Consider the following 27,475-nt stretch of genomic DNA (forward strand, 5'->3'; position numbering starts at 1 on the left):
ACACTTTTATATGTTTAGGCCTGATTATGTAAGCGCGTAGTTTTTAATTGAGGTGAAACTTGGGGATATGCAAGACAAATCAGACTCCTGAAAGGGATACAGTCGTCTGGAAAGGTTGAGAGCCACTAGTCTAGGCCTTGCTCCTTCCCCTCCTGGAAAAGGGCAGGAAGGAGAACTTCCTGCATGGGTCTCAGCTAACACTGCTCCCTGAACGGGTAACTTGTTTCATCTCTCCAAACGGCAGGTCTACACTTAAAACGCAGCATTGATGCAGCTGCGTCGCTGTAGCACTTGAATGAAGCTGTGCTACGCCGAGGGTAGAGAGCTCTGCCGTTGGAGTAGTTAATCCACCTCTGCGAGAGGCACTAGCTGTGTGGGTGGGAGAAGATCTGACACTGACACTGCACTGTCTACGCTGTCGCTTAGGGGGGGATAACGGCATCACTCAAGGGGTGTGGATGTTTCACATCCCCGAGCGATATAGTTATACCGAAGTAATTCTGTAGTGTAGACCTGCCCTTAGTGCTAATGGGGGCACATCCTGACGGACTTGGTGAGTGGAAACCCCAGGCCAGGCTGCAGATTGTGCCTGCCCCTTGGCAGACTGCTGCTGAGCAAGCGCTGAGTGTCAGGGCAAAGCTACCATGCTGGTATCGACGGACACCCTCTTCTATTCCTCCCATTGATTCGTGCATCATTAGTTGCTGCTTGGATGCTGCTCCGAAACATGCACCCTCTGAAGGGCCTCAGTTTAAAGCAGTGATACTCGGACATCAGTGGTTCAGGAGCCAAATTAGCAATCAACGTTACCCAAAAGAGCCACAGTCCTGTGAAGTCATTGTTTCTTATGGATATATAGTACTATATATCCATATTTAAACAGTATGACAGGGGAAATCGTTTATATATAATTCTCACAGCAAAATGACTGACCAAGTATTATTATTTCATCAACTGCAACTGGTTAATAACATAATAAAAGCATCCTGATTGGTTAATCATGAAATCACTCAGTGTTTTAATATCACGTGCTGCAAAGAGCCGCGGGAGACGCATTAAAGAACCACATGCACCCTCAATCGGAGTCTCACTGGTTTAAAGATTCCGTAGATCACAGGATACATGAAACATCTAATGCACAAGAGAGGCAGGGAGGAGGCCGGGTACATTGGACAAAGCACAGAACTAGGAGACTTGTGTTCTATCCCACACTCAGCCACAGATTCACCTTGGGCAAGTCATGTCCCCTCTCCATGCCGGAGATTCCCCATCTGTAAAAAGTGATAATGAAACTGACCTCCTTTGTGCATTGTTTTGAGATCTGTACCAGCAGTTTAGATCCAATTGCAGAATGGGAAAAACTTCCTAACTGTCAGGGTAGTTAAGCACTGGAATAAATTGCCTAGGGAGGTTGTGGAATCTCCGTCATTGGAGGTTTTTAAGAGCAGATTGTCAGGGATGGTCTAGATAATACTTAATCCTGCCTTGAGTACAGAGGACTGGACTAGAAGACCTCTCAAGGTCCCTTCCAGTCCAATGATTCTATGGGGAGACGTACATTGTAAGGGCTTGTCTACATGAGAAACTGAGCAGTAAAACTAGGCCAGTATAATTACACCACTATAGTTATACTGGTAACTCCCCAGGTGGACTCTCTAATTCCAGAGTAATTAAATGTCTTTTTCCAGTATAGTTTAAGCTGCTTCCAAAGCGACATAAGTTAAATCAGAAAAAGCCACTCTTACTCCAGAATTAGACTGTCCCCATGGGGAGTTTTGCCAGTATAACTACAGGGGTGTAAATTCACACCGTACCTTACACGGGTATAACTTCCCATGTAGATATGCTCTAAATTCCCTGCTCCATGTAGCAGAGATCAGCTCTCCCTCTATGAACAAAGCACACCATTAATACTCAATACATGATCATACTATAGCTTGATCGGAGAGCGGAATTTTACCTGGAGTTTATAAAGCACTTTGGCACCTGTGTGATGACCAGAGCGTCTTAAACCCAAGTTTAATATTAAACAAGAACACAAACTGAGGGGAAATTCCTCAACCATCTTTTTGTTCTGTGTTTGTACCGCACTTAGCAGAATGGGGTTCTAGTCCATGACTCAGCTTCCTAGGGACGCTGTGGTAATAAAAATAACAGGACTTGGAAAGAACAAAGGACCAGATCATCAGCTGGTACAAATCTGTGTAGGCCAATTGAAGTCAATGAATCGAACCCAATGGACACCCAACCGCTGCACTCATTCCAGATTGGTTTAACTTTACATATAGAATCATAGAAAAGCAGAGCTGGAGTCACTCTGGTTCAGGTGCAAGGGTAGGGGAGAACACAGAGCTGGTTGGTGGATCTAGCCATATTCGAAGAGTGACCCACCACTGGTAACACCTGCAGCTTGCTTGGTGCAGGTCTTAACCATAGATTCTAGCCCAGTCCTGAACACTCATCATGCTTGTCCACCCTTGCAGCTCAGTTGTGTTTAATACCAGTCCAGCTGCACTCATTCCCAACACCTACCATTGGCAAGGGGGAATTCTTCTAGCGCAGAGCAGGTTTCTGCATCTGAAAGATTCCTAGTCTCAGCTTGTCCTCACTGATGCTATTTCTGCATTCATGACGCAATTGTTTACTCTTATTTTTCATGTTTACCCTTTGCAAAACTTATAAGGAAGTGAGCCCCTTTTGTCAGGCAGGTTCCTCTTCTGCTTGTCATTTCTAAGAAGGGAAAATTTCCGTTTATTTTCTTTTTTTTTGGCCTTTTCCCATCACATCACATTTCTTACACAGATCTCTTCTCTACCACAATAAAGTCATGCAGGGGTGTGTAAGTCACATTCCTCGAACTCATCGGGAACTACCAACTGCCTCTCACCCATTCGAAACAACAATCCACAGCCAACTGCTGCTAACACGCATCTTCCCCAACAGCAACAAAGAGGGATGGACTAAGATCTGAACAAAATCTTAGGCTGACCAGGGTCCCAAGCACCAGAAGAGCCTCCTCTCCTCCCAAGTTTAACCACTTCCAAGCTAATCTGGAGTTGGACCAATCTAATGGGGACCAATCCCTATGGCCCTGAGAAAGAGTAGAGGAGGACCTGCCACCCACGTTTTCAAGAGGTCCCTAGGCTCCTGGGAACAAGGGCTTCAGACACCTTGTGGCCCAAAGAGTATGGCCAGGAACGAGTTGGAGGACGGGCACCTGACAGTACAATTCCCCCAGCACCCATGGGCGCCAGGTTTGTGTAATTTTTGGTGGGGCCCAGAACGGGTCCAAGCAGAGCTGTCCCATCCATAGGACTGACTGGGGCAACCCCCCCGGGCCCCGCGCTTTGGGGGGCCCCACACTTCAGGGGGATGCGAGGTACAAGGCAGCCTGGAGGGTTAGTGGGGGGCCTGGCACCAGCAGCAGCAAGCGACTCGGCTCCAGCCTGCTCCGCCCCACCGGCTCCCAGCGTCGCTCGGGCGACAGGAGTGGAAGCTGGAAAGAGGCAGGGTAGGGACTTGGGGGAAGGGGTGGAATGGGGGCAGGGCAGAGGGGGGCAGGCTGGGGCTGGGTCGCTCGCTGCTGCCGGCACCAGGCCCCCTGTTAACCTCCCAGGCTGTCCTGGACCCCATGTCCCCCTGAAGCAGGGGGCCCCCCAAAGCGCAGGGCCCGGGGCGGTTGCCCTGGTCCGTCCTATAGACAGGATGGCTCTGATTAACTATAAGCCTAACATTGGTAGAGCCGGGCCCATGTTCCTGAATATTGGTGGAGCACGGGCACCACGGGCACATATAACTCACCGCCTATTCAGCATCTCCAGGATTTTGGTTTGCTAGGAGCTGTGTTTAGTCTTCACTTGCTACCGAGGTATTAATCACCTCCCAGCTCACCCAGCCCTTACTTTCACGAAGGGTTAAAGCCGCAGTGACGTGTGGGCGTAGCAGCACCTCAGAGATGGCAAAGCAGCTTATCTTTATTGGCGAGTAAAACAGACCTTTGCCTTGAGTGCATTTCCCCTCCCGCTCCTCCACTTTGCTTAAAGGTTTCGGGTGAGTTTCCTGTTCTTCCTGGATCGCATGTCCCTCGCTTGCCTCCCCATCCACCAAACCCATTCAGCACCTTTCCCCTAGACCAAATCCCGGTTGAGGCTTCCCCACCCACCTCAATAAAAGGTGAGGTGGAAATTCAGCCACTGGCCCTGCACTAAGGAGAAAGGCCAGCATGGCGGCTAGAAACCATTAACTATCACGGGGTATGGGGGGGATCCGCAGAAGCACAGAAGGGGAAGGAGAGACAGAGAGACCCTCTGATTAGCAGCTGCAGCTCTGAACAGAAGCCGGCTCACCCTCTTCTGTGGGAGCAATAAAACTGCCATTGGTGTGTTGTACAGTCTGACGCGGTTTCAGGAAGTGCGCACATATCTCCCGAAGGAAACATGTTCTTGGCAAGGCCCTTAGCCCACACAAAGGAACTTGGGGCAGATTCCACCACTGGATGCACAGTGGGCAGGAAGGTAACTAAACACTTGCCTGCAGTGTGTGTGTGTGTACAGCATCTAACACCCTGGGCCTTGGGGCAATGCTGCATTACAAATGAATACTCCTACTGCTAATATTATCCCGGGAAGCACAACTCACAACCACAGGGCTGGCAAACTAGGGTCACCAGGCTCCACAGCTGCTGACCCATTCCCCTTTAGGACCTGCTCTGACAGAAAGCCACACATCCGCCCCCTCTGCTCCCTTCCTGTCTGCCCGCACAGGCTAAACAGAGAGCGCTGCTGGCCCATGTAGTAGGGGGCCCCCCTGCACTGCTACATGGGAAGGTGCTGAAATGATTCATTAATTTCAAAACTATACACGTGACTGGTTATGTCTGGTAACTCAGCATGGGAAGACAGTGCCCAAAGCTACAGAGACACAGAGAGTCAGGAGACTGCAGATTTCTGCAGCATTAACTCAGGAACGCATCCAAATTCAAAAATCGTTTGGGTGTATTTAAGCCTTTAATCCACCTTTATTTACTTGTTTTATAAGAAAACACTGCAGAGCTGTCCCGATTCACTGCTGTAGGTTGTCATGCTTTGGCATGACTATAAAACACCGGAGAATATATTTTAACAAAGGGGTTCCACGCCCCCTCTTCCAGCAGTCAACTTACAGTGAAATCTTTGGCCCCGACCTTGCAAATACTTATTCACACATTTAACATTAAGCACTTGAATGGTATTAACTCATCTGCTCATATGCCTAATTCAAGCACATGCCGTTGGTATTTTGTTAACCTCTGAGGATAGGACAAGAAGCAATGGGCCTAAATTGCAGCAAGGGCGGTTTAGGTTGGACATTAGGAAAAACTTCCTAACTGTCAGGGGGGTTAAGCACTGGAATAAATTGCCTAGGGAGGTTGTGGAATCCCCATCCTTGGAGGGTTTTAAGAACAAGCTAGACAAACACCTGTCAGGAATGGTCTAGTTATTATGTAGTCCTGGCTTGAGTGCAGGGGACTGGACTAGATGATTTCTCGAGGTCCCTTCCAGTCCTACACTTCTATGATTCCATGACCAGGGCCCTTGATTGTCCTGACCAGTTACAGAGGACTATACATTCCCAAGCACTTTCTAGTTAACCCTCAGAATGCCAGGGCATTATCCCCATTTTATAGGTGGGGAAATGGAGGCTGGGAGATAGGTGGTGACTCGCCCACGGTGACACGGTATCCCTTCGGTGTACGCTTTCCAGACCCCTGCGCTAATCACTCCTCCTCCCCAACCCCAAACAATACCAGCATGACAGTGATGCCCCCAGAGTTGTCACAGGTCTGCGTCGCCCGAGTGGCACCCCCACGGTGGAGCCCTGCACCCTTGCCACGCAAGTTCCTGGGCACCAGTGGCTGGATCCCTACAGATTGCAGCTGTTGCTTTATCCCTGTGTCGTCCCGCCACTAAAACAGGCCAACGCCCCGCTCCCGGGCCCCGCACGCTGCGGGCAGAGCGCGCCCAGCCCCATCCCGGGAGCTCCGGTGTCTCAACCCCAGCGCCCGTGCCAGGCCCGGCACCTTCCCAGCGCAGCAACCCCCTGCCCGGGCCGGGGCTCTCCGAGCAGCGGGCGCCCCGGGGCAGCTCCCCTAGCCCCACCGGCTCTGTCCCCCCGGGCACATCGGGCCACCCGCCAGCTGGCTGGACCCCTCCCTTCCCCTTTGTCCAGCTCGCGGCTGAGATGCTGCATCCCGGGGCGCTGGGCTGGGAGAGGGGAGGAAGCGTCCGCAAGATTCGTACTCACCCTCTTCCTCCTCCCGTCTGCACCGGGGCTTTACAGCGCTCGGGGGGGGGGATGCGGCTGGAGCTGCCCCTGCGCCCTAGTTCATCATCCCCGGCTTCCTCGCCTGCTTCTGCATCGGCTTCCTTACCCTAGGAAGGGGGGACGCCGATTGCATGCGAAAGGAAGGAGTGGAGATAACGAATTGACCATAGATGCAAATAGAAAGACAGCTTCAGCTCCCTCTAGAGGCTCCTTGTAGCCCAAAACTGCTCACTGAGTCTTTTCAAAGCTCCTTCCACCGTGGCTGGGTGCTGGGGCCATGCGGATTTGAGCTATGTGACATGTGATGTGAAGGGAGCTGAATCAGCCACTACCCTCCCAGCAGGAACTTTTCTGGGAAATATAGCTTTCTTCAGGGGAAAGCAAGCAAGCACAACAGTATCATGCATCAAGACACGAGAAGTAATTCTTCCGCTCTACTCTGCGCCGATAAGGCCTCCGCTGGAGTCTCGTGTCCAGTTCTGAGCGCCACATTTCAGGAAGGATGTGGACAAATTGGAGAAAGTCCGGAGGAGAGCGACAAAAACGATTAAAGGGCTAGAAAACGTGACCTACGAGGAAAGAGTGAAAAAATGGGGTTCGTTTGGTTTGGAGAGGAGAAGACGGAGAGGGGACATGGTAACCGTTTTCAAGTATCTAAAAGATTGTTCCAAGGAGGAGGGTAAAAAAATTTTCTCATTAACCTCTGAGGATAGGACAAGAAGCAATGGGCTTAAATTGCAGCAAGGGAGGTTTAGGTTGGACATTAGGAAAAAACTTCCTACCTGTCAGGCTGGTTAAGTACTGGAACAAATTTCCTAGGGAGGTTGTGGATTCTCTGTCATTGGAGGTTTTTAAGAGCAGGTTAGAGCAGCGGTTCTCTGAGTCAGGACCCAAAATTGGGTCGCGACGCCATTTTAATAGGGTTGACAGGGCCAGTATTAGACTTGCTGGGACCCATTGCTGAAGCTGAAACCCAAGCTCCACCCCCACCTAGAGTGGCAGGGCTGAGTCTGCAGCCCACCACCCCCAGGGTCATGTCATAACTTTGTTGTCAGAAGGGGGTCGCGGTGAAATGAAGATTGAGAACCCCTGGGTTAGACAAATATCTGTCAGGAATGGTCTAGTTATTACTTAGGTCATGTCTACACATGCGGCACGTGGGATGAAGATGCTCTATGCCGATGGGAGAGCTCTCCCATCAGCATGAAGAAACCACTTCCACGAATGGCAAATTATGGTGGCTGGAGAAGCTCTCCTGCCGACATAGCACTGTGCGCATGAGCGCTTATGTCAGTGTAATTTATGTCACTCAGAGGGGTGGTTTATTCAGGGCAAACTAAAATTTCATACAGACAATGATTTGTTTATACTGCTCTATATACTATACGCTGAAATGTAAGTAGAATATTTATATTCCAAATGATTTGTTTTATAATTATATGGTAAAAATGACAAAGGCAGCGATTTTTCAGTACTAGTGTGCTGTGACCCTTTTGTATTTTTATGTCTGATTTTGTAAACAAGTAGTTTTAAAATGAGGTAAAACTTGAGAGTACGTAAGACAAATCAGACTCTCGAAAGGGATACAGCAGGCTGGAAAGGTTGAGAGCCACTGTTTTAGGTGCTAAAATAGCTAGTAGCTAAAAGCCTGTACAGTGGCTGTGACAGATAGGGCAACTTCCTGCAATAACTTTGGGATACCATATTGTATTAAGTGTATGAGCTGTTTATGTATCATGGTGGGCCACAGCTGCCCCACCAAGTGAAAACAGGAGTGAAAACTGCCTCCTAGGAAGGCTCATATATTCTGGTTCAAACTGGGTTCTCCAGGGACCACCAGGTAAAGAAAGGACTTTTGGATAAATAGCTTGAGCTTAAACTAACCTAGGGCTTCGTTCTGGTTCCTGATCTAAAGACATACGAACTTCTAACCACAGGGAAAACCCATTTGTGGGGTTTGAAGGACTGACACCCACCACCAGGGCCCTCGGTTGGATTTGGGGCTGATCTCTGGTAGGCTTTTAGCACGCGTGTAGCTTCTTCTCTTGTTTTTAGATGCTTTCGCTGCTACTCTGAAACCTCTCTGTAATGTGTCCACCTTAACAACAAATGTGTTTGCTCAGAAGGAGCTTTGTGGTAGTCTGTAACTGCAGGCAATACACTGGTCACAGCCCATGGAGGAAAAGGAATGCACAGGTACTGGCCGCTTTCGGCAGACTGGCTCGCTGGGGATATTACAGTGTAGAAGACAGGGACCTGTGCAGCCTTAAAACCCGGGGTCCGGAGGGAGTGAGACACACAGGTCTCTGCCCAAGAGAGGTAATGGCTGGGAGCCAGAAATCTTTAAGTCAATGCCCTCAAGAGGGGCCACAGAAGGGAAATACAGGGGCAGTTAGCCTGAAACGGTGACAGTGGCATGGGTGTAATCCATAAAGTCATGTGTGTGTATTTGAAAAAAACCAAGGCAAAGCTGAAAATGGCTGAGAACTTAAAGATTGGGTGGCAACAGACTGCAGACGCCAGCGATGATTGAACCTGGTGACGTTCTGTACAAAAAAAGCTCTTGGCCATGCGCTTCCCTCCCTTCACACTGACTCAGACATTCTAGGCTCCAGAATAATGTTTGGGGTGATCGGTGTGTGAGTTGGGTTGTGCTGGGAGAGTTGTGTGGATTTGTGCAGGTGGCGAATGAGGGATGTGTGCTGCAGGGAGGGGCTATGAGCATTTGGGAGGGTGTCTGCTGGTTGCGGAGTCTGGTGGCACCTTAAAGACTAACAGATTTATTTGGGCATAAGCTTTCGTGAGTAAAAACCTCACTTCTTCGGATGCATCCGAAGAAGTGAGGTTTTTACTCACGAAAGCTTATGCCCAAATAAATCTGTTAGTCTTTAAGGTGCCACCAGACTCCTTGTTGTTTTTGTAGATACAGACTAACACGGCTACCCCCTGATGCTGGTTGTGGGGTGTTGTGGGTGATTATGTTGACTTGTGCTGGGAGATTTGGGCAGGTGGCAGCTGGGTGCACGGGTATGGCATTAGGGCCAAGTAATCCACCCTCTGTGCAGTCTCCCTCACACAACCATAGAATTGTTGCATGCAAATTAGCTGTAGAGTAAGGGTGACCGGTTGTTACCTTTGTACAATGGTCTCTAGATGTCTTGGCATGTTATAGATACATGCATTACTGTAGCTGTATGCTGCACGGGTGTAATTCATAACGTCAAAATGGCTGTGAACTTAAAAACCAGGTGGTAACGGACCATGGAAACCAGGGATGATTGAACGTGGCGATATTCTAAGGAAAAAGTTCTCAGCCATGCTGCTTCCTGCGCTTTTCACTGACCCAACAGACGTTTGATGCTTCAGATTGACACACAGAGCAACATTCCCAGAATCGTCTACAGATAAAGGAAATAAATGGGGGGCAAAACTAGAGTAATAGTTTTCGGGGGAGATTTTGCCAAGAGCTCAGGTCAGATTTCCACCCGCAATAGCGGCTAGATCTTCACCCAGAAGCTCCCTTTTCTTACACTAAATTGCTAGATGTTTTTGGTTCCTAAATGAGAGCTGAGCCCTTTTGAAAATTGTAGCCATAAGGGCTGGGGGGAGAATAACTTAATAAAATCTAGCAACAACAACAAAAATCAAAAACACCAACTCTAGCCCAAGCAGCAATTTCACCCCAAAAGGGAGCAGTCCAAAAAAGTCCATGGAATCTACTAGGGATTTCGCTATTAATTTTACACGGACAGTGCTCGGATGTGGAGGAGCAGCAGTATGAACAGTGACAAATAATAATAACTGATTCCGGTACATTATTATTGTTTATTACAGTCGCACCAAGGAACCCCAGTTGTGGCCCAGGACCCCATTGTGCTAGGTGCTGTACAAACACTGAACAAAAAGATGGTCCCTGCCCTTACAATCTAAGTGATATAATAGTCGTTACCGATAGATTAGCTGCATCCCTCCCCTCCCCCATGGAACTCTAGAACTCCTGGGAACTGTTGCCGGGGAGGGAGGATGTTTGAATTTGAATCCTTGGTTCTAAACTGTTGAGAAACCTCAGCCCAGCTGCCTTTGTGATCCCACCAGATCCCCTCACCCCGGGGCTGAGAGAAATGCATCCTCTGACCATTCCCCCTGTTTCCAGCAGGCCCTCAGTGCTCCAGCTCTTCAGGAATCTCTTTGGGCTCGGGCAGAGCGCGCAGGAGGGTCCAGAAACCAGAGCAGACGCACAAGAGCAGGGTAACGTCGGGGACCTAGAAGAAAACAGCTCCCTGGTGCCTGCTGGGGCTGAGTCTGAGACCAGTCAGCCAGCAGGCAAAGAGCTAACGGGCGACCACCCGACCGATGAGCCCCGTGGAGATGCAACAGGCGACCGCATGGGGGAGATCCTTGGAGAGCTGAAGGATATCAGTCTTGGGGGCACCCCTTCCAGCCGTGGCAGGAGATCCCCTCCTATGCTGGACCCCAGTGGCATGGAGATGGGAGACTCCGGTGACTGGGCCTTGTCAGACCTCTCTGAGAGCGGTAGCTGCATTGACGCCAGCGTGGATGTGGAGGAGAAGCAGAGCATGGGAAGTGGAGCAACAGGGGAGCTGTGCGGGCAATGCTCTGAGACAGGAGATGCAGGAGGAGCATCTGCTGAGAGATGGCCCTTGGGGAGGTAAGGCATTGATGGCTGATGGGAGGCATAGAGTAGGGATGGGGCGGCAAATCACACAGGAATGAATGACTCTGAAGCACTATGGGCAAAGTGTAACTCCAGTGGCGTGAGTGGACTGAATCCAACCACTTCTGTTTGTGATTAGTCATAAGAATATTCAAGGTCAGGTGGGGGCAACTTTGCCACATCTACTTCCTGAGCACTAGTGCCGTGTAATAGCATTGCATTAATATGTTGTTGATTGAACTTTTCAGTGAGTTCACTTTCTATTTCCTGGTTTCAAAGGTTTGAGTGCAGCTGACCTTGACATGCTGGAAGGGCACAAGGCAGCTCCAAGCAATCTTATTTCTGCATGAACAAGTTTGTTGTCTGTGGCTCAGTCTAGCTAATGGCAGATCTGAGTTTTAGGCCTGAATTTTTTTCCTCTTAAAACGGCCCATCGCTGCATTAACACTGGTGCTGCCCTGCTAGTGGGCACTGGCTGCTGGTGTTTGACCACTCTGCTGTCCAGATCTGCTCTGAACAGCTATGCTAGCATCTCCACCGTTACTATCACCGTAGCAAGGGAGAGAGATGTTAAGATAAATACCAGTCTAGACACAGCCTTATAGAAGACATACTCATTGCTCAGTTACAATCCTACGTTTCTCTTGTGTGGCTGTCCTTAAGTGCCTGGAAACAAGGAGGAGAACTCGTATCAACTGATCAGCCAGGTCTTCATGGGCCATCAGAACCTGCTCCTTGGTCCACAGAAGAGTTGTGAGAGATTCTACTCTAGGCCTATGAGCTTCCCAGTAATTCCACCCCGGGGGGAAGCTACGATTCAAACAACAAGCGTCTCCTCTCGCTAGTAACATGATACATCTGCAAATGGGTGTGGCTGGAGTGTGTGTCAGAGAGAGGGGGGAAAAGAGAGAGGTATCCAGGACACCAGGAAATGGATTTGAAAGTGTTAAGTATGAAGGGGGGAGAGGTACTAAGACCACTGGGAGATGGTGCTGACAACTGAAGGTAATTGAGATCATCAGGTCTTTGAGATCCCATCTCTTCTGTATCGACTGTGAAGGGGGATCCACGTACAATGCAATGCTCTGTTGACATGGTGAAGGCCCGGTTTGGTCGTGCAGTGCAATGGGACTGAACTGTGCTGGAGCTCAGCAGCGTCCAAGGCCGTTGCATGATTCAGGAACTTGGTGCTAATGCTGCTTGGTCTTATCTTCATGGCAAGACTGAGCTGTCTTTTAATCGCCTCAGAGCAGTTCTGTATTGTAACAGGGATCCCACACACCCTGGCCTGATTCTCCATTGCCCTGGCTTTGCAGAGGCACGTACGCCAGTGCAAAGAGGGTGGCAGATGCTCCCAGATCACAATGGCAGTGTTTTATACCCACTGTGAACTGGTGTAAATGGTGGGGTGCGGGACTGTGGAGAATAAGGGTCCCTGATTGTCACGATGCAGAGGGGACCTTAGAGCCGAAGTGGAAAAATGTCACCCTGCAAAAAGCAGCCTGCACAACAACTGAGAACTAAGACCAGGTCTCCACTAGAAAAAGTGTATCTGGTGTATCTACACTGACGAACGCTCCTAGTGTAGATGCAGTTCATACTAGCAAAGGATTAGGGCTTTTGCCAGTATAGAAAAGACACCAAAAAATCACAAACCCTACCCACCATTTCCCCTCCTATGCTGGACCCCAGTGGCTTGGAGATGGGAGATTCCAGTGGTTTTGTCAACACTGCTGTGAGCCAATGTGAACCAGCAAATGTTTCTAATGTTGACCTGGCCGAACTCATCAGTAAAACTGTAAAACCATCAGAAATGGACTGCTTTCTTTGTTTTCTTATTGTTGCAAGGAATGAATTATCTCCCAGTGACCAGTGGAGTTGCTTCCTTTTAGACCATTTGCTCTAACAATACCTACAGCAAAAGTAAATATTTTTAGCTTCCTTATTTAACCAGTATCCCTTTTTGGAGCAATTTGCCCACATTTCTACTGACCTATCTTTTCCTTCCATCTTGTTGTAAGAGTTCAAAGTGGAGAGCCTTCAAATCAATGCCAGATGACAGGGGTGGGGAGGGGGGATTCCATATAAATAAGTCATCTTGCTATGACTGAATGTTTCACGAGCGCCCACCATTTCTCTGATTGCTCCCTTCTTGCACAGCATCTCAGCTCGATTGGTCTTCCGCCTCCCCCGCAGAACTCTGGAACTCCTAGGCAGTTCTGAATTCTGGAGGCGGCCATATTTCAATTTGAATCCCTGGTTCTAAACTGTTGAGAAACCTCAGCCCAGCTGTCAGGATGAGCTCACCAGATCCCCTCCTGCAAAGGTTGAGAGAGATGAATCCTCTGACTGTTCCCCTTGTTTCCAGCAGGCCCTCGGTGCTCCAGCTTGTTAGGAACCTCTTTGGGCTCAGGCAGAGCGTGCAGGAGAGCCCAGAAGCCAGAGCAGATGCACAAGAGAGCGGGGACGTCAGGGACCTAGAAGAAAACAGCTCCCTGTTTCCTGCTGGTGCTGAGTCTGAGACCAGCGAGCCAGCGGCCAAAGAGCTAACGGGCGACCACCCAACCGATGAGCCCCATGGAGATGCAACAGGCGACCGCATGGAGGAGATCCTTGGAGAACTGAAGAATATCAGTCTTGGGGGAGTCCCTTCCAGCCATGGCAGGAGATCCCCTCCTATGCTGGACCCCAGTGGCATGGAGATGGGAGACTCTGGTGGCTTTGTCAACACTGCTGTGGGCAAAGATAAAACAGCCCAGGATCTATGCAGCAGAATCTCTGGCAGGGAGGCAGAGAGGGTGGGAGAAGCTTCTGGTGACACAGGAACATGGGGAAAGTGAGTTTGGTTGTTAGCAACACAAGGCCGGATCCTGGCCTCACTGAGATAGGTGGCCAAACTCCTAGTCCCCCTCCCTCACAGATCTGGGGGACCATTAAATGGGACAAGCATTCAGCCTTTAGATAGTGGAGAGGGTTGTGGGTTGCCTCAGAGTAAATATGAATTTGTTGTGGGCCCATATTGACAACTGGAAGCCTGTCAGATCCTGGGCAATGGTCTCTTTATACGGGGCCACTAGTTCGGGCTTTACAGAAGATCACTAAGCAAGCAGCATCTTATTTGCTTTTCACCCATTGCAATAGGCTGTCAGCACCAGCACAGACTAGCTGGGCTATAGAAATATCCTGGGATGTACAGTAACCGGGCTCCACTCCTGACATTGTAAGTGAAAGGCCCAGTTCTGCTTCCAGCTATGCCAGTGTAAATGTGGAGTAACTCCAGTGTAAATGTGGAGTAACTCCATTGTAAATCTGGACTAACACCACTGACGTTCATGGAGTTGCTTTGCACTTAGGTGTACATGAGCGATCAGCGTTGTGGCCCCTTCCAGTCCTTGGCCTCTTTAGGTCAAGTCCTTCAACAAGTGGGACAATGAGTGACGGTTGTGCTGGTGTTTTAAATGTGATCCACCTCTTTGCTTTGAACTGGGCGAAGGCCTTGTTCTCGTGGTTGGAGTGAGTGAGCATGTGGTCACTTGAGTGCCATCCTGTTCATGAGCACCCAACCATGCGTAACTGTGTTCTGGGTTCAGGGCTGGAATCTCCCAGGTTCTGCCTGCTGACAACGAAGGAATCACACTGACTGCAGGACCCCTGGCAATGACCCCCAAGGACTTCCATGCCAAGGAGGAGAGAGAGTGCCTCCTGAAAGGTGAGGAATGATAGAGGGGCTGCAGGGAAAGGAATCCCTCCTGATCCATTTGGGAATTACATCTCTTGAGAATTGTCAGGTATTCTGGTAGGTAGACGAGGTTTCCAGATACCTCTGTCTGTTCCTTCACATCCATGCTGATCCCTGAATCTTGAGAACTCAGTTACTGTAGGCACTCTGTGCTGTATTGGGAAAGTCTCTGGGCTCAGTCCAATGGACATGGAAGCAGGTCTCAGCACTGGGGAGGAGAAGCCACTGTGGATGGGTCAGAAACAGAGTAGAAGCCCTTTCTATAGCCATGAAGAGTCCAGCTGAGAAATGACACTTTGATCCGAGTGCATTTATGATCCTTATCACCACAGTATGTGGCCACCCTTTATAACTCATTTTAGTTAATTTTATATGATCTCATCTGTTTAAATACGAGGGGCTGAGCTCTCCACTGGCCTAACACCATTCACTCCACTGGAGATATGCCAGCAAAGGAGTTGGCCCTTGATCAAATACTGTATCTGGGACATGTATTACCCTTCCATATGGGACAGCGTAAGGATGTACGATGAGACCACTCAGAGGATTCACTGCTTTATTTGTGGGGTTTTGTGAACAGAGGATCTAAATGGAGGATCTCCGAAGGCAGAGCTGTCTCCATGGAACAAACTCGTCAACATGTACAAGCAGCGACGGAAGCTTCCTGTTCCTAAGGTTGGTTATATACTACAGAGCAGTGGGCTAAACTAGCGGTGAGGTACTTTCACTTTTACTTTACAAGCAGGGAGAAGCGCTCACCCGTTTGGAAAAGGGACTGTTAAAAGGACAGCCTGGGGTTCTCCTTTATTCTCGCCTGCTGATCCCAGATATCGTTTGCTCTGCTTCCAAATTCAAATCAGTGATTTTTACATTATATTTTTGCAACTGCTAATGCTGTATACCGAACCGGGATCAGAAAATCCTGCTGGGTCCTCTCTGCCTCTTTCATCCTTGCCCCTAACTGAGATTCTGCTGTCAGGACCTAGCAATATTTCTAGATTGTGCCCCTGAAGTTCCTGCTAGAGATGACCTAAAGCCTCTGCTGGGTTATGTAACTGCAAGATGCGTGGTCCTGACAACACAGCTGGCCTCCCCGATTGCAAGAGGGCGGTGCCTTGGAGGCACTTAGAGCTGTGAAGGATGAAAAAATTAATGCTAAAACTGAAGTAGTGCAGTGTAGTGGTTAGAGCAGGGAACTGGTATTCAGGGTTTTTGAGGTTCTGTTCCCAGATATGCTAGTGACCATAGTCATTTAACGTCTCGAGGCATCTGTAAGAAAAGGATATATACCACCTGACAGAGGTGTACTGTGAGGTTTAATTAGCATATCAAGTCCTTTGGATGAGAGGAGGTATGTCTGCAAAGTTATTTTGCCTTCATTGACAATTCCATTGAAATGACACCTGCATTTTCCTAATTAACATTCCAAACAGTGCAAGAGGAGACACAACGACTCAATCTGATCCTTCTCTGAGGCCTTCAATTCAAAGGGTGGCCAAATTCATAGCATTGGGCGCTGTACAGTTCCCACCATCTGGCATTACCTCCGTTAAATGTCATTGCAAGGCAGTTTGAGTGACGCCAAAAGGGGTTCTGAGATGGAGGCGAGTGGTTCGGACTCACCCAGATAGACTATAAATGGGTGCAACTGAGCCCCATTTCTCTACTGCAAGGAGTGCTACATTTGACCCTCCAGGCCCCACCCTTTCCAAGACACTCAAATATGCACTTCTCTGTCTGGCTAGATTTCTAGGTGCTATCTGTCTTCAGCACTTATATGGTCACTCTATCATAGTATCTGGGCACCTGTAAGGCAGAACAATGCTACTACTCCCTTTTTATAGGTGGGGGAAACTGAGGCACAGAGAGACTAAGTGACTTGGCCAAGGTCATAGAGGTAGTGGACTTAAACCCAGGTCTCCTCAGTCCTAGGCCAGTCCTCTAGACACTGGGCCATCCTTTCTTTGCTGCTGCCTTCCTCAATACTGTCTGCAGTACAATATGTTTGTTCAGCCAAGAGACATTGTCACTTTAAAGCTGACACAGGAACTGGTAGAGCTTCAGGAAGTGAATTCAGGGTAGCTGAGGAGTTAGCAATTCAATAAAGCAGTTGTGTTTGAGTGTTTCTCTGCTTGGGTGCGGAAATGTCATAGCATTGGGGGGAGGGATAGCTCAGTGGTTTGAGCATTGGCCTGTTAAACCCAGGGTTGTGAGTTCAATCCTTGAGGGGGGGTATCTGGGGCAAAATCAGTACTTGGTCCTGCTAGTGAAGGCAGGGGGCTGGACTTGATGACCTTTCAAGGTCCCTTCCAGTTCTAGGAGATAGGATATCTTCATTATATTTATTTGGGTACAAGACAATGAAGAAGTCAGGCCCCATCTCTGCTGCAATGTGGGTTGTATTAAGACACCATCTACAAGAAATGATCTGTTGGCCAGTGCCACACAGCATGGACAGGGGCAAGGTTTTTAAAATGGTGCAGGGAAACTGTCATAGATCTAAGGATTTTTGATAGGTTTCCCCTGCCCACGTCAGCCAGCAGAACCACCTTACGGGATCCGAAGCTGTTTGACAAACTGGGGGAGGTAGGAATTTCCAGTGGTGAGAACAGGGGACTGGGAGTCAGAAGATTTGGCTCCTGTTCTGAGCTCTGGCACTGCCACTGTGTGTGATCCTGAGCAAGTCGTTTTCCTCCCGTCCGTGCCTCAGTTTCCCCATATGTAACGGGGATAATAACATATTCTACAAGATAAAATCTATTGAGATCCTTTGATAGAAATCTCGGTATAGAAAGACAATGTGTTTCAAGGTCAGCTCCTGAAAATAGTTTCCCGACTTGATCCAAACTGCAGTGTAGAGAGTGTCTTGATATAAGTCCCTTTTCTCTATTCTCATCTGTCCTCAACCTCCATTTTCCTGCATTTCCACCTCCAGGAAAACCCAGTGCAGCTGGAAATGGAAGAGGGATCCACTCTGAATCTAACTGTTTATGAATTTGCAACACCTGAGCCTCATCTCATCTCTTCAAAATCTTCCAGTACTGCCCTGATCTATAGGTGAGATCCACGACGCTCTTCAACAAAGAAAGCAAGCATAAACACAACCCCAATCAGATACGGTCCAAATTCTGTCTAGTTTCACAAAGTCGAACTGTATTTAAGATTTTTTTCAGGACAAGCGATGCAGTTACCAGTGCAGTTGAGAGAATGTACTGAACTGGAAGCCCAAGCATGGTTATACTTTCTCTGACCACTGGGTGGCACCGTCTGACTTTAAAAAAAACCCCAGAGATGGGCTAGAAATGTCTTTAGTACAGATGAGCGGTGTAAGTTTGTACAGGGTCCGTTTGAGAGGGGGAAATTGATCTCCAACTCACATGAGCCAAATAATCTATTTCCCAAAATAGACTGAATAAATATTTCCCCATGTACATTAGTGAATAAGCTATCCTGGTGTTCAAAAACACTGAGTACAAGAGAGTATAATATAAAACATTGTGATGCTGGCGTGGCTAGCTGGCTGCTTGGAATTTGTTGGCAACAACAGGGCTAAAGGGAAATCAAACAAACTGAGAGCAGCAGGGATCCTGACACACTCTTGAGCAGTTCCCATTCCATCCAATAGAGGGCAGCAGTTTACACACACACACTCACCCACACACACTTGTCTCTATGGCATGAGTGGCCAACCTGTGGTTCTGGAACCTCTTTAGAGGTTAATATGCAGCTCCTTGTATAGGCCCCAACTCTGGGGCTGGAGCTACAGGCGCCAACTTTCCAATGTGCCCGGGGGGGGGGGTGCTCAGTGCTCAACCCCTGGCTCTGCCACAGGTCCTGCCCCCACTCCACTCCACCCCTTCCCAGCCCCTCCCCTGAGCCTGCCGTGCTCTCACTCCTCCACTTCTCCCCCAGAGCCTCCTGCACACCACAAAACAGCTGATCGGGAGGGAGGGGGAGGCGCTGATCAGCGGGGCTGATGGTGCGTGGGAGGCTCTGGGAGCAGGATGGGGGAGCGGATGGGGGGTTGCTGATGTATTACTGTGGCTCTTTGGCAATGTACATTGGTAAATTCTGGCTCCTTCTCAGGCTCAGGTTGGCCACCCCTGAACTAGAGCAACCTAGAGGTAAATATGTGAAAATTTCTCCGCAGCTTCCTGTATCATTCTGTGCTATAATAAAAACACTGATCTCATACAGTGGGCAGCACATTAACCATGTACTTGTATTTTGGGGCTGGACATGCCTTTGTTCTGTGTCTGTACAGCACCTGGCGCAGTGGGGTCCTGGTTCGTGACTGGGGCTCTAGGTGCTACCACAGTACAAATAATAAATAAAAATAATTAAGATGTTATTGCAAAAAAGCCAGTGCTTTACCGGGCTGCACATACATAATTCCCCTTGAGCATCAGCCTTGGTCAGACCATAGGTATTTCTGTCCTGTGCAGGGTGCTTCTTGATAAGGATTCATTTCAGACCATGGGTGAGGCAGAACAGACTCTAGCTCACTTTCCTATAACTGCAACTGCAGGAGGAAAGGACGGTTTGTGTCAGTCAAGTCACATGCTCTGACTTGATGATGCACAGGGAGTTGATACAGTTAGTAAGAAGGTGCCATTTTTTAAAGTCACTGATGACAAGTGATTTAAGAGGAGTCCGGGTGTACTTCATTCCCAGATCTCTGGTTCTGAAATGAACTGGTCGGTCTCAGACATCCAAAATGTGTAAACCCATGACCTGGTTTAAATGCACATCCTGGCATTCTAAGCAGAGAGGCCAAGGAATAAGTGGGCCAGGGAGAGCGAAATCCCCTTTTGTCCATGGTGGGAATCTCAAAGCTGAAGTTTCAGTGGTAGCCGTGTTAATCTGTATCAACAAAAAAACCGAGGAGTCCTTGTGGCACCTTAGAGACTAACAAATTTATTTGAGCATAAGCTTTCGTGGGCTAGAACCCACTTCATCAGATGTATGACGTAAAAGATACAGGAGCAGGTATAAATACATGAAAGGATGTGGGTTGCTTTACTAAGTGTTAAGTCAGTCTAATGAGATAAATCAATTAACAGCAGGATACCAAGGGAGGAGAAATAACTTCTGAAGTGGTAAGAGAGTGGCCTATTATAATTGCTGTGCTGTATCTAGGCTCTGGATGAAGAGAGGAAATCAGTCTCCAGGCCCAGCACTTTTCGCTTGCACTAAATTTGCCAAATCAATTAAAAACACAACAGATCCAGGCCTCCCTCCTATAATAGCTGCAGTACGGTGTGCTACATTAGTCAAATGATCTCTTTGCCCATGTCCAAAGAATCCATCCGCAGCCAGGCTGTGCTTTTCAGGCATTTGGAGAACATCACTGTTACCTGGTTAGAACAAAAGAATTTATAAATATGCTTTGTGATATTCTGTTGTACAAACAAGGGAACAAAGCGGGGGTGTCTGCTGCCACGTGCATCTATTGTGTGGCAGCTAAAGCCATGTATGTTCCAAGTGTCCAAGTCCTGTAGAAGTTCTTTGTACAGCCACACAACTGGGGATGGAGAAAGCCTGCTGGATCATTTATCCATCTCCTTTCCTCTCACCTCCCAATGCAAAATTATTTGCTATAGTCCATTCCCCGGGGCTTTTGGCTCTCTGTTTTGAAATGTCCCAAATATGGGTCTCCCACCCCTTCCTTTGGGGGATGTATCCAACATCTAATGGAGCTTTCTTTAAATCAAGCTAAAGCAAGAACTGCTCTGTCTTTGTGGGCTGAGAAGGAGGAAGTATGGGAACCATGTAAAACTGCTGCCTAGACTCCTGCAGACACACAAACAGAATTCTAGGCTCCTCAGTAATTTGGTTTCAGAGTAGTAGCCGTGTTAGTCTGTATCCACAAAAAGAACAGGAGTACTTGTGGCACCTTAGAGACTAACAAATTTATTGTAGCATAAGCTTTCGTGGGCTACAGCTCACTTCATCGGATGCATGTAGTGGAAAATACAGAAGGAAGATATATATATATACACAGGGAACATGAGGAGAGCGATCAATTAAGGTGAGCTGTTGTCAGCAGGAGAGAAAAATAATTAGTGGTAATGAAAACGGCCCATTTCCAGCACTTGACAAGAAGATATAAGGAACTGTAAGGTGGCGGGGGGGAGGGGGGGGATAAGCATGGGGAAATAGTTTTACTTTGTGTATTGGCCCATCAGTAATTTGGGAATCTCTTTACTGGGCTAATGACCCATTAGCTCCTGAAGGCCCTTGCTGATGCAGAGGAGGTAGTTAGTGCCTTCAATTGCTCTCAGGCTGTGGGACAATCTGACCTTACTGTTTAATAGGTGTATTGTCCGTTAAGTGTTGTTTTATCTATGACCATTATCAGAGAGCTGGAGCATGCCCAGACACTGACTAGGGAGCTTGTTTCGGGGTCTGCTAGCTGGCAGCAAGATTATAAAGTCTGAAGGTGTAGAATGGGTATTGGAAATTACCCACTTTTCAATGGAGGAGAAACATACCCATACACAGACAATGGGCCCAGTTCTGTTCTGAGTTACAGCGGTGCACATCCGGAGTAACTCACTGGACTGCAGTGGAGAGATTCTGGCTCTCACTGCTCAAGATCAGAATTTGGCTCTGTGCCTCTTCTATTCAGCACGTTCAATAGCTGTCATGTTTATTGCCGGAGGCAGCATGTTCTAATGACTGGGAAAGGGGATAGAGTCAGGAATCCTGGGTTCTAATCCCAACTCTGCTACTGAGTCACTTTCTTTTAACCTCGTCTGCAAACGGGGGATAATATTTAGTTTGCAGAGGATTTGTGAGACTTCATCCACTAAGTGTTTGGACGATGCTAGATAAGTGCAAAGCATTATTCCTATTTTCTTTAGCACGCGTGGGGTAAATTCCAGTGATTGTCTCTCCTGATGCACTTATTTCTCCAATCCAGGTTTCCTGATGACGGAGCTGGGGAAGCTGTTGGCCACTTTGGGAGAGCCCAGGTAGACCTGAGGACAAATGGACTGGGAGCTCCTGAAGCAGACTGAGGTCAGTCAGAAACAGAAGGGCATTCTGGACTGGGTCACTGAGTTACAGCCTCCAGGAGCGCTGTGAGATTGTGCGCTGGTGCCCTACACATTCCCTTTTCTCACGGGGCTGCTGTTTGTCAATCCAAGTTACACTCTGGTGGTAAACGGCTCTTCTGTACGTGGCGTTTTGAGCGTTCAAAATGCCAGCCCCACGCCTAGATCTCATAGGCTGGGTCTACACTGCACATTGCTGGCAGCGTGGTGTAAGTTATGTGTGGCTTCACGCCACAGTGAAAAGCAGGCTGCGTCCGCACTGTGGGGCAGGGCCGGCTTTAGGAAGTGCGGGGCCCGATTCGAACAGTTTTGACGGGGCCCCGACAGGGATGACTAAAAAAAAAAAAAAAACCATGTTAAAAAAAACACGTGGGGCTTGTACTCACCGGGCCGCGCTCCTAGTCTTTGGCGGCGGGTCCTTCACTCGCTCCGGGTCTTCGGCGGCACTGAAGGACCCGCCGCCAAAGTGCCGCCAAAGACCCGGAGCGAGTGAAGGACCCGCTGCCAAAGACCTGGAGCGCCGCCGGGTGAGTAAAAATTAAAAAGGTTCCTCTAGCCAGGAAAGGAATTCCCTGCCACTTGCCCCCCACTCTGGGCGACCCTGCCACTGGGCGCGGGGCCCTCTTAAGCGCGGGGCCCGATACGGGGGAATTGGTGGAATTGGCCTAAAGCCGGCCCTGCTGTGGGGTGTCACTATGCATCAGTGAAAGGCTCTGGCAGAGGCGAGACAGTGGGAAAAGGCTCCTTTCCCCTCCGCCTCCCCCCTGCCAGAGCCTTTCCCCACTGCGGGAGCCTTTTCCTGCAGTCGGGGGAGACTCCGGCAGCAGAGAGGCCGCGGGACGCTATGCTGCTAAATAAAGCAGTGTAGATGGGAGAGGCGCTGCTTGGCTTCTAGAGGGCCGCGTAGGGTACATTCTGTAAAGTTCAGGCATGTCTTTACTCACCTAAGCCGTGCTGTTGAGAGCCATGTTGGGGAGCTGCTGAGGTGTATGCTCTACACGCTGCCATAAGGAGTGTGAAGGGTAGACGCACCCATAGAGTTTAGGGGCGGAAGAGACCATTAGATCATCTAGTCTGACCTCTTCAGGCCATTGTATTGCACCGGTTACCCCAGGGAAGCCCCAAAATTTGGGTTAAAATAAAGCATTTCAGTCCTCAGCAGACTACGTTGTTGCATGTGACAGGCAGAGGAGAGGAGAGAGCGAACTGCTACCAGTGGAATGGTGGGGGATTGATTAGGTGGGATATGCCCAGATGGCATATGCTCTTCTGGTTACATCAGCAGACGAGGAGGCAGGACTCCTGGGTTCTATTCCTGCCTCTGCTGCTGTTGACTGTGTGACCAAGACTGAGTTGCGATGGCCAAGGCTTTCAAAAAAGGGGACCTCAAGTTAGGCTCTAAGCGTATACTTAGGCACCCAAGTAAATGAGCTGATTTTCAATAGTGCTGAACGCCCAGAAGCTCCCACTGAAGTCCATAGGAGCTCAGCACTTTGAAAATCAGGCCACTTATTTAGGTGACTAAATGTTGGAGTCAGGAGCTTGAGTTTAGTCCTCCATTTATTAAAATCTTGGCCTCGACCACCTGTGCCTCAGTTTCCCCATCTCTCCAATGGAATATATAACAGTTGTTCTTCTCGGGCGTGTTGCTGGAGTTAGTGCAGTGTTTATAAAACGCCTAGAGATCCTGGGAGGAAGTTGAGTGTGCTATAAAATGATTGGTGAAAGAAAGCACCAGTCCCCAGGAGGAGGAAGTGCGGTGAATTTTCAAACCTCAGTCTAAAAACGGCACTGTGCTTCTGGTTCAATATCACTCCCATAGCCCGAGTTCAGCGCTGGTGCGAGACCGGAGCAGGTAGGGATCAGCAAGCTCCCTTACAAAGCGAGGACGGCTGGGAGCAGGGACAAAGCTTCTTCCTCCCTACCCCACGTGGGAAATGCCCATCTGGAATGCAGCAAAGCATAGCGCAGCACTCCGCGAAGCAGCTGGGCTCCTGTGCCCACTGCCTGGCCCTGTGCGGGTGGGTGGGTGTGGAATTCTTTGGAGGATTTTGTTTCTCGCTCGATCAAAGTGCAATTGTTTGTCTTTTCTCTGGTAGCTGCACTGGGGGGGAGGGGAAGTGCCCAATTATCATTTTAAAAACCTAGTGCGGAGGCGGCTGCTTTGCCTTGTCTCATCCAGAACGTGGCATTTGGTTTTTTTTCCCCGCACACGAGCCTTGGCGCGGCTGGCTCGCTGTGTGATGCGCAGGCAGTGGCAGTTTGCATAAGAGCTTGTGATGGTACCTGGGGACTTACTGCTAAGGACGATTATAGCTCCATCTGCCCCTCCCCTGCCTCAGTCAATCAATGCTCTTCCTCTCCCCCTCCAAACTGTGTTCCAGGAGTGCGGGTGGGATCCTGACACTGTGCGCAGCTGCAGTGCCTGTCCTCTGAGGCTCTCGGAGGGCTCTGCACGCAGTAATTAAGCCAGTGAGGTGGATAGGTGTGATCCCCATTTGCAGATGGTAAACCGAGGCACTGAGGTTAAGGGCTGGATTTCCAGGGGCCCAGAAGCCAGCGGGGACCCGCCAGTGTTGGCATCTCTGAAAATGAGGCCAAGTAGCGACTATGGCAACAAACAGAGTCAGTGGGACTAGAACCCAGAGCCCTTCTGCACCTGTTCTCACCGTCAAAGGCAGAGCCGGGGGCAAGCGCAGGAGGGGACGAGCGTGAGCACCAGACCAACCAGAGGGAGAGGAACCCTTGGGCCTTGTCAATGCTAGTAACTGTCCAGCCCATTGTTCAGCACTGGTGCTAGCAATGGGTCAAGCCAGTGAAGTCCAGGCTCCGCACCTTTTCTGGCCACGGCCTCAGGGCCCAGTGCTGGGAATGCCTGAGCCCAGTCTACCCTGCCACTAATGCCCCTGCTCGTAACAGCTTCTGAAGCGAAATGGCAACAAATGGAGAGGGAAGTGAAGAGCCACGGGGAAGGGGAGTGACTCTTCAGCTGGGGGCTGGAGCAAGCTGGAGGAAGTGAGGTTCAGGGGAGCTGGTCCACACGGCTGGACATGCAGAGGAGAAAGCTCTTGCACCTGTAATGGCACGATTGTGGGACGGGAGTATGGAGGCCATTGGCGAGTGAGCAGAAGGGGAAGGGGAGAGACTACAGATTCATAGACTTCCAGGCCAGAAGGGACTAGTATGACCATCTCGGCTGACCTCCTGCATACCAGAGAACCTACTCCAGTAGTGACTGACCATCCCTCTTCCATACACATGAGACTGGCCCTCGGAGAAGGAGTCACTTCTCAGTTCCCTTGTGTGCCAAGAGCTGGTGGGATTGGGTAGCAGGCTTAGCTATTGGTCAGACAGCTCTGCATTCGCCAGAGTGATTCGGTAACACACTTTCTCTCTGCCCTGGCCAGAGCCTGCACCTAGAAGAGATGGGACAGTGCCCCAAGACCAAGCTTATGTTTTGATCACGATGAGTCTGCAAGTCCCTTCATCTAGCAGATGAAGAAAGAAGATTGAAACCTGTTCTTTGGTCCCCACTAGGCTGGTGTCTGGGACAAGGTCTGTTAGCTGCCAGCTTGTTCCTGTTTCCTCTTTCAGTGTCTATGTCTTCCCCCCTTTGAATGTTTATCCTCTTGCCTTCTCCTCTCCCTGCCACCTGAGGGATGACCCCATCTGTACTAGGCTGGCATCCACTGTATTTTTAGAGTAAGTGTTTTACGTTGATTGATTGTTCTCAGTTCCCCCTAAACTCACAGACTCCTCCCCACTTATTAAATGAAGTTCTGTGTTGAATTAATTTCCTCTGTGTGTGTGTGTGGTTTTTTTTTTTTTTTGCTGGTTCTTTGTATACTCCATGTTCAAAAAATCATTTAGAAAATTGCAGGGAGCATAAAGATGGACAAATCTCTCCTGCCTTCCCCACTCATGGCCAAGTTTAGAGAGGAGAAAGATCTATTGTTAGGTTATCAGGTCCACTTCCACACCAAAGCAGGATTGACTAGGGATGCAGAGCATCTTCCATTCACTTTGAGAGAGGGAAAGACAGAGAACCCCTCTGTTTGCTTTGTGGGGGTCTCCCCCAATTGCAGAGTGAGAAATGAGATCTCCTCTTCCCTGGCTCTGTCACTCACTGGAGAGAGAGGTATCCCACCTCCTCCATTTGCTGATGGGTAGCCTAGGTATCAGAGGATGACAGAAACCCATCCCTCTTGTTATGAGGACCCCTGCTCTGTGCTGGTGCGGAGTCACACCATCAGCAGTGTGCCACCATTGCCAGTTAGACACCCTTACGCACAGGCCACTGCGACTAATGGTGTCAACAAACCCCAAGCCTGGGAGGTGGCAGCTGACCTCGCTTCATCCTGCACTTCCACCCCATGTTTTAGCAGCGCTGAGCGCTTCAACCAGTGACCTCGGGCAAGTGTTCTCCAAACTCTGCCTTGGCCTCAGACTCCTAATTGGACCAATCCCTGGCTCTTCCGGACAGGCTGCATGAGCTGAGCTGCAGCAGCTGTTGGCAGCCCAAGGCCCGTGCTAATCTGGGAATTCTATGACAGGAAGCACACGCCCAGCCAACCTGCCAGAAGACAAAGCCAGCAGTGTACACATCAGTTCCCAGGGGTGTTCCTGTGCAGAGCTGCGGCTATTTTTGAACGTTTCCCAGCCCTAGTGCCATGCTGGTTTATTTCCAGGGGCTCCATGGAGGCTAGGGTACGAGGCAATCATGCACCTGCTTTTGCCACGTAGCTATGGATGCAGGACTGTTGTGCTCCGGCACGGCCAAGGCACCCAGATGGCTCTCCATTTCTATTAACCCCTGTCCCATATATTCTATGAAGTTTGCCGAATTTCCCATGGACACCCTCCCTCACCGCAGAATCATGCTCCACCATCTAAACTTTCAGTGGTTTCAAAATATCTTACCTAGTTGTTAGGGCCACAAGGAACCTTCTGAACGTGCATGTCATTCCTGAACCTGGCGACAGCCTGAAACAATAGCTTTGAGAGGTGTGAACTATCCCCGTTCACCTCCAGGGAGCGTTTACTCCGAAACCAGGGACAGCAGTTTAAATGGCAACCTGGTTCATTATTTCACTGCCGATCATTTCCGCAGAACTATCCAGCCAGCATGGAACATCCCATGTTCCCAGCCTGCCTTCCGGGGTGCCAAAAGCCCCAGGTAACGTCTGCCCACCTGTCAGAACCTCCAGCCAATGCTTCCAGAGCAGTTACGCGCCATCAATGCAACAATCCGCAGCGCATGGAAAACTAGCGATTGAAGGATAGAGACAAGAAATTGAATTTGACAGAAACATAAGTCACTTCTACCCTGCTTGTATTTTGGGTCAGTGAACACCCCCAGTTTGTAATTGACCTGGACTTCCAGCGTGCTGCACCAGAGTGCTAGAGAATCCAGGTGCAGAATGCTGCAGTGACCACAGGCCCTTAACCCTAAGGTAACCTTTAGGGAGCGACGCTGTGTGCTCTCACAGTGCTTTTTCCAGGATACAGCTGGGTTTAAGGCCTGACCTAACTTTATCTCCAAGGAATCCACCTCCCACGTTGTGAAACCATTTTGGCCAGCCATTTGGTTGGAGGCAGAAGTGTAACATCCTCCAAGATCTGCACTGACCTTTCTGTCTTGGAGAGGCACCTCGCTGGTCCCAATAGATCTCTGTGCAGAGAAGGATGGGGCTGGGATTT

General features: G+C 49.4%; 2 protein-coding genes across 4 annotated transcripts in view; one reads left to right on the forward strand and one right to left on the reverse strand.

The window, feature by feature from the left end:
* The window catches only part of BAK1 (BCL2 antagonist/killer 1), a 42,225-nt gene extending 35,802 nt beyond the window's left edge, over positions 1-6,423 (reverse strand). The window contains exon 1 of the mRNA XM_005309355.5: positions 6,283-6,423. The gene's annotated coding sequence lies outside the window, so the exon portion shown is untranslated. The remainder of the gene's footprint in view (positions 1-6,282) is intronic.
* A 117-nt stretch (positions 6,424-6,540) lies between these two features.
* On the forward strand, positions 6,541-25,564 carry LOC101938424 (uncharacterized). 3 transcript variants are annotated; one of them, XM_024110969.3, is made up of 8 exons: positions 6,541-6,939; positions 10,460-10,972; positions 13,347-13,814; positions 14,569-14,687; positions 15,298-15,392; positions 17,653-17,774; positions 21,643-21,740; positions 25,183-25,564. In XM_024110969.3, exons 2-7 carry the CDS (start codon positions 10,689-10,691, stop codon positions 21,737-21,739), a joined length of 1,185 nt encoding a protein of 394 aa, XP_023966737.2. In that variant the 5' UTR covers positions 6,541-6,939; positions 10,460-10,688; the 3' UTR covers position 21,740; positions 25,183-25,564. The 3 variants fall into 3 exon arrangements, with proteins under 3 accessions (XP_023966737.2, XP_042714040.2, XP_042714041.2); XM_042858106.2 differs by having other exon boundaries at positions 6,747-6,982; XM_042858107.2 differs by having other exon boundaries at positions 6,747-6,982; positions 13,350-13,814.
* Positions 25,565-27,475: the final 1,911 nt, after the last annotated feature.

The sequence above is a fragment of the Chrysemys picta genome, chromosome 4 (genome assembly GCF_011386835.1).
Source record: "Chrysemys picta bellii isolate R12L10 chromosome 4, ASM1138683v2, whole genome shotgun sequence".
Taxonomy (NCBI): domain Eukaryota; kingdom Metazoa; phylum Chordata; order Testudines; family Emydidae; genus Chrysemys; species Chrysemys picta.

What these genes read in the sequence shown, in the direction of transcription:
- LOC101938424 (XM_042858106.2), top strand. Translation starts at nt 6,894, where the DNA reads ATGGGGTTCGTTTGGTTTGGAGAGGAGAAGACGGAGAGGGGACATGGT. An exon ending in GAGAGATGGCCCTTGGGGAG is followed by an intron (nt 10,973 to 13,346) that starts GTAAGGCATTGA and finishes CCTTGTTTCCAG; the next exon opens with CAGGCCCTCGGTGCTCCAGC. An exon ending in GACACAGGAACATGGGGAAA is followed by an intron (nt 13,815 to 14,568) that starts GTGAGTTTGGTT and finishes TTCTGGGTTCAG; the next exon opens with GGCTGGAATCTCCCAGGTTC.